Here is a 626-nt window from a genome sequence, read left to right as displayed (position 1 = left end):
TAATTTTTGTAAAATAAAAGCAATTATATCCATAACGTATTAATTATCTGTATATAATTTTTATGTTATGACAGTTGAAAGCTGAAAATAAAACCAGAGACAAAGTCAGGGAGGATGTTCATGCTTTGCTGGCTAAATTGAAGCTTTCCGAGAAGAAAGATTTTTTACCTAGCAAACTTTCTGGTGGTCAACAAAGAAGACTGTGCCTCGGAATGGCTCTTATTGGCGATGCTAGTGTAAGTCCTAAAAAAGAAATATAATGAATGATGCATGATTATTATATTGATTTATCAAAATAAATATACATTTAGATCGTAATTCTGGATGAGCCAACTTCGGGAATGGATCCTGAAACTAGAAGAGATACATGGGATATTATATTAGTAAGCAAATTTAATTTAATTTTGTTCATAGATATACATACGTATATTTTATGATGTATTGCACATTTCATATTATTACTATATTTTTTGTAGAAAATGCGAGGAGAGAAAACGATATTAATTAGTACACATAATATGGAAGAGGCCGATATACTTGGTGATAGAATCGCGATTGTGCATGCAGGTCGTCTTAGAAGTTATGGCACTGCAATGTTTTTGAAGAAACAGTATGGTATGATATTG

The 626-nt window shown here is 31.2% G+C and overlaps 1 protein-coding gene across 1 annotated transcript; it reads left to right on the top strand.

The window, feature by feature from the left end:
- Positions 1–42: 42 nt before the first annotated feature.
- LOC105460413 (retinal-specific ATP-binding cassette transporter-like) lies at positions 43–615 on the top strand (the record flags this gene model as incomplete). The annotated part of the gene is made up of 3 exons (XM_011706855.1): positions 43–236; positions 312–383; positions 477–615. Coding segments are annotated over exons 1-3 (235 nt in total), but the record flags the coding sequence as incomplete, so codon positions are not given.
- Between the last annotated feature and the right edge of the window lie 11 nt (positions 616–626).

The sequence above is a fragment of the Wasmannia auropunctata genome, unplaced genomic scaffold, assembly GCF_000956235.1.
Source record: "Wasmannia auropunctata unplaced genomic scaffold, wasmannia.A_1.0 LD322433.1, whole genome shotgun sequence".
NCBI lineage: Eukaryota > Metazoa > Arthropoda > Insecta > Hymenoptera > Formicidae > Wasmannia > Wasmannia auropunctata.
This window is presented reverse-complemented; position numbering and strand designations above follow the sequence as displayed.